At 32.4% G+C, this 2992-nt stretch overlaps 1 protein-coding gene across 1 annotated transcript in view; it reads left to right on the top strand.

Moving 5' to 3' along the window:
- The window catches only part of LOC150037997 (L-ascorbate oxidase-like), a 6412-nt gene extending 3927 nt beyond the window's left edge, over positions 1 to 2485 (top strand). The window contains exon 3 of the mRNA XM_090311105.1: positions 1299 to 2485. Coding sequence (XP_090167231.1) covers positions 1299 to 2285 — 987 coding nt within the window. The 3' untranslated portion in view covers positions 2286 to 2485. The remainder of the gene's footprint in view (positions 1 to 1298) is intronic.
- Positions 2486 to 2992: the final 507 nt, after the last annotated feature.

Genomic DNA, 2992 nt, shown 5'->3' with positions numbered 1-2992 from the left:
CAATATATGGAGTTAAGAATTCAAATCCTCGACTTCTTTATTGAAAATACATGCCATAGAACTATTTTCATATTGACAATTAACCATGTTTTTTTTATTTTTTTTTATAAGATTTGAATTTTTTTATGAATAGTACAAAAATATTTCATAGGAACAAAAAATCTCATCTAAGCACAAAAAGAAAAAGAAAAAAAGAAAAGAATTGAGAAGAAGGCTACTAAATAGATAAAACTTCCAATGGTTAAATCAAATCAATGGTATCTGTAGTATGAAAGATTTATTTCATTCCTTGTCAAAGGCACAACAAAATGACAGAGGTCCACCTCTCTCCAATTATGCACACAAATAATTACACAATCTTAGCCTTTTCCAATAATAATAATAATAATAATAATAATAATAATAATAATAATAATAAAATAGAGACTTTCCTTCCCTGTTTTTTGAGGTCAATAATTGCACATGTGGGGATTTTAATAATTAATGCCTATCCATTGATCAAACTTAAAAAAAAAAAAAAAAAAAAAAAAAGATGAAAAAAGTTTCCCTTTTCAATTTAACTAAAAGTTCTCCCTTATAATATCAAATAGATTATTATTTTCATCTGTTTAAAATTTATTCAATTTTAATCTTCATATTTTCAAATGTTCAATTTTAATCAATATTTTCGATAAATTTTAAAGTTGGTCCCTTCTAGTTTATCGTTGATTTTTTTCAAATTCTTTGTTATTTATTAGCATTTTTTTCTAAATTTCACCTATCATATTTCATGGCATGAAAATTATTATTTAACCAATTTCAATAAAAATTAACTTTAAAGAATTAAATTTAAAACATATAAAAAAATACAAACACTAAAACTAAATATTTACCAATATTATATCAAGGGTGTGTTTGATATAACTTTTTAAATGTTTAATTTTGAAAATAAGTTATTTTATAAAAAAATTAAAAAGAAAATTTTCAAAAATAGAAAAATAAAAAAACTATTTACATAAAATAGCAAACCGATTGAAACTAATAAAAGTCTATCATTAACTATATGATACAGATAGATAAAAATTTATCAGTGTTGCTTTTAGTATTTCAGTAAATAATTCGACATTTTTTCAATTTAAGAAATGGAATATAACATAACAAATATCATTATCATCCACAAAATTTCCACATTCCTTTTTCATCTTTCCAACCCATAAAATTTTCCCAATATATATATAAAAAAAAGAATCATATGCTTGAAAACAAAAGGAAAAAAAAGACATCGTTACTAATTTTTTTTTCTTATTCATCTTCCTCAGAATCACCGTCTGTTAGTGGTAGAAGCCGACGGCAACTACATTCAGCCATTTCTAACATCCGACATCGACATTTATTCCGGCGAGTCATACTCCGTACTCATCACCACCGACCAACCCTCATCGGAGAATTACTGGGTCTCCATCGGCGTTCGCGCACGGCTGCCCAAAACGCCTCCAGGACTGACCATCCTCAACTACCTCCCAAACTCCGTCTCCAAATTACCCATTTCTCCGCCGCCGGAAACCCCCGACTGGGAAGATTTCGACCGAAGCAAAAACTTCACATTCAGAATCTTCGCCGCCATGGGCAGTCCAAAGCCACCGATGAGATACAACCGCCGCATCTTCCTCCTCAACACCCAAAATCGAATGAACGGCTTCGTAAAATGGGCAATCAACAACGTCTCTTTAGCTCTCCCCCCAACGCCGTACCTCGCCGCCATGAAATTCAAACTAAACACCGCCTTCGACCAAAATCCCCCACCGGAAACATTCCCAATAGACTACGACATCAACAACCCACCGCAGAACGCAAATACCATCACCGGAAACGGCGTTTACCGTTTCAATATGGGGGAAATCGTAGATGTGATTCTACAAAACGCAAATATGTTGAATGACAATACAAGCGAGATTCATCCTTGGCATTTACACGGCCATGATTTTTGGGTTTTGGGATATGGAGAGGGGAAATTTTCCGCCGCCGTGGATGAGAAGAAATTGAATCTGAAAAACCCACCGCTGAGGAATACGGTGGTTATATTCCCATATGGGTGGACGGCGATTCGATTTGTGGCAGATAATCCTGGCGTTTGGGCGTTTCATTGTCATATTGAACCTCATTTACATATGGGAATGGGGGTTGTGTTCGCCGAAGGAGTTCATAAAGTCGGGAGGATTCCGACGAAGGCTTTGGCTTGTGGCGGCGCTGCGAAGGCTTTGATTAATAACAATCCCCCACAAGACCCTAGGAAGAGAAACCCTTAAAAAACCCTAGAGAATAGTAGGAAGTAATGGGAAACCCCTAAAATACCATAGGAGGTAGTTTGTGGGTTTGGGGAAATGTTCTGTTGTAAGGACTGAATAAATTAAATTTAGGCGTTTGACAAACGAATTTTAAATTTGTCAATGTTAAACTGCGGGTTAGTATTTAGCTTTGGGGAAGTAAATTAATCTTATGTTGTGTCTGTTTAGTGTGAACTTTTTTTTTTTTTTTTTTTTTTTTTTTACTGTAGTGACGTGTCAAGGATGAAAATATTTATTGAAGATTTGGAGGTTTTGTGTATCCTTTGAGGTAATGAAAGGTAAAAATGAGGTGTTTGATAATAAATTTCTTAGTTATTCCTTTTTTTAATGAATGGTTTAAGATTGTGGAGCTAAATGAAATTTATGTCCTAACATTTTGGTTTCTTGTTTTTGGTCACTATTTTTTTTTAAAAAAATAATATAATATATAAAATATACACATGGTAAAATGAAGTAAAAAAAAAAAAAAAGATCAAAGCGGATTTTGAATTAAAACTTAGTACTAAATTAAATTTGTGCCCACCCTCTAGAACTACAACCAACGAAGCAAAGTGAAATTTTGTTTCTTAAATGGATCATATATGAAAGCAAATAAAAACGAAATGGGAAGAAGTTAATTTGAGTCCGAATACAAAATTAATAACAATAATATCGAGAGAAGTATGAGA

This window comes from Benincasa hispida, chromosome 2, assembly GCF_027475165.1.
Source record: "Benincasa hispida cultivar pf3 chromosome 2, pf3_genome.v1.1, whole genome shotgun sequence".
NCBI lineage: Eukaryota > Viridiplantae > Streptophyta > Magnoliopsida > Cucurbitales > Cucurbitaceae > Benincasa > Benincasa hispida.
The sequence above is the reverse complement of the archived record's forward strand: the minus strand, read 5'-3'. Positions and strand labels throughout refer to the sequence as shown.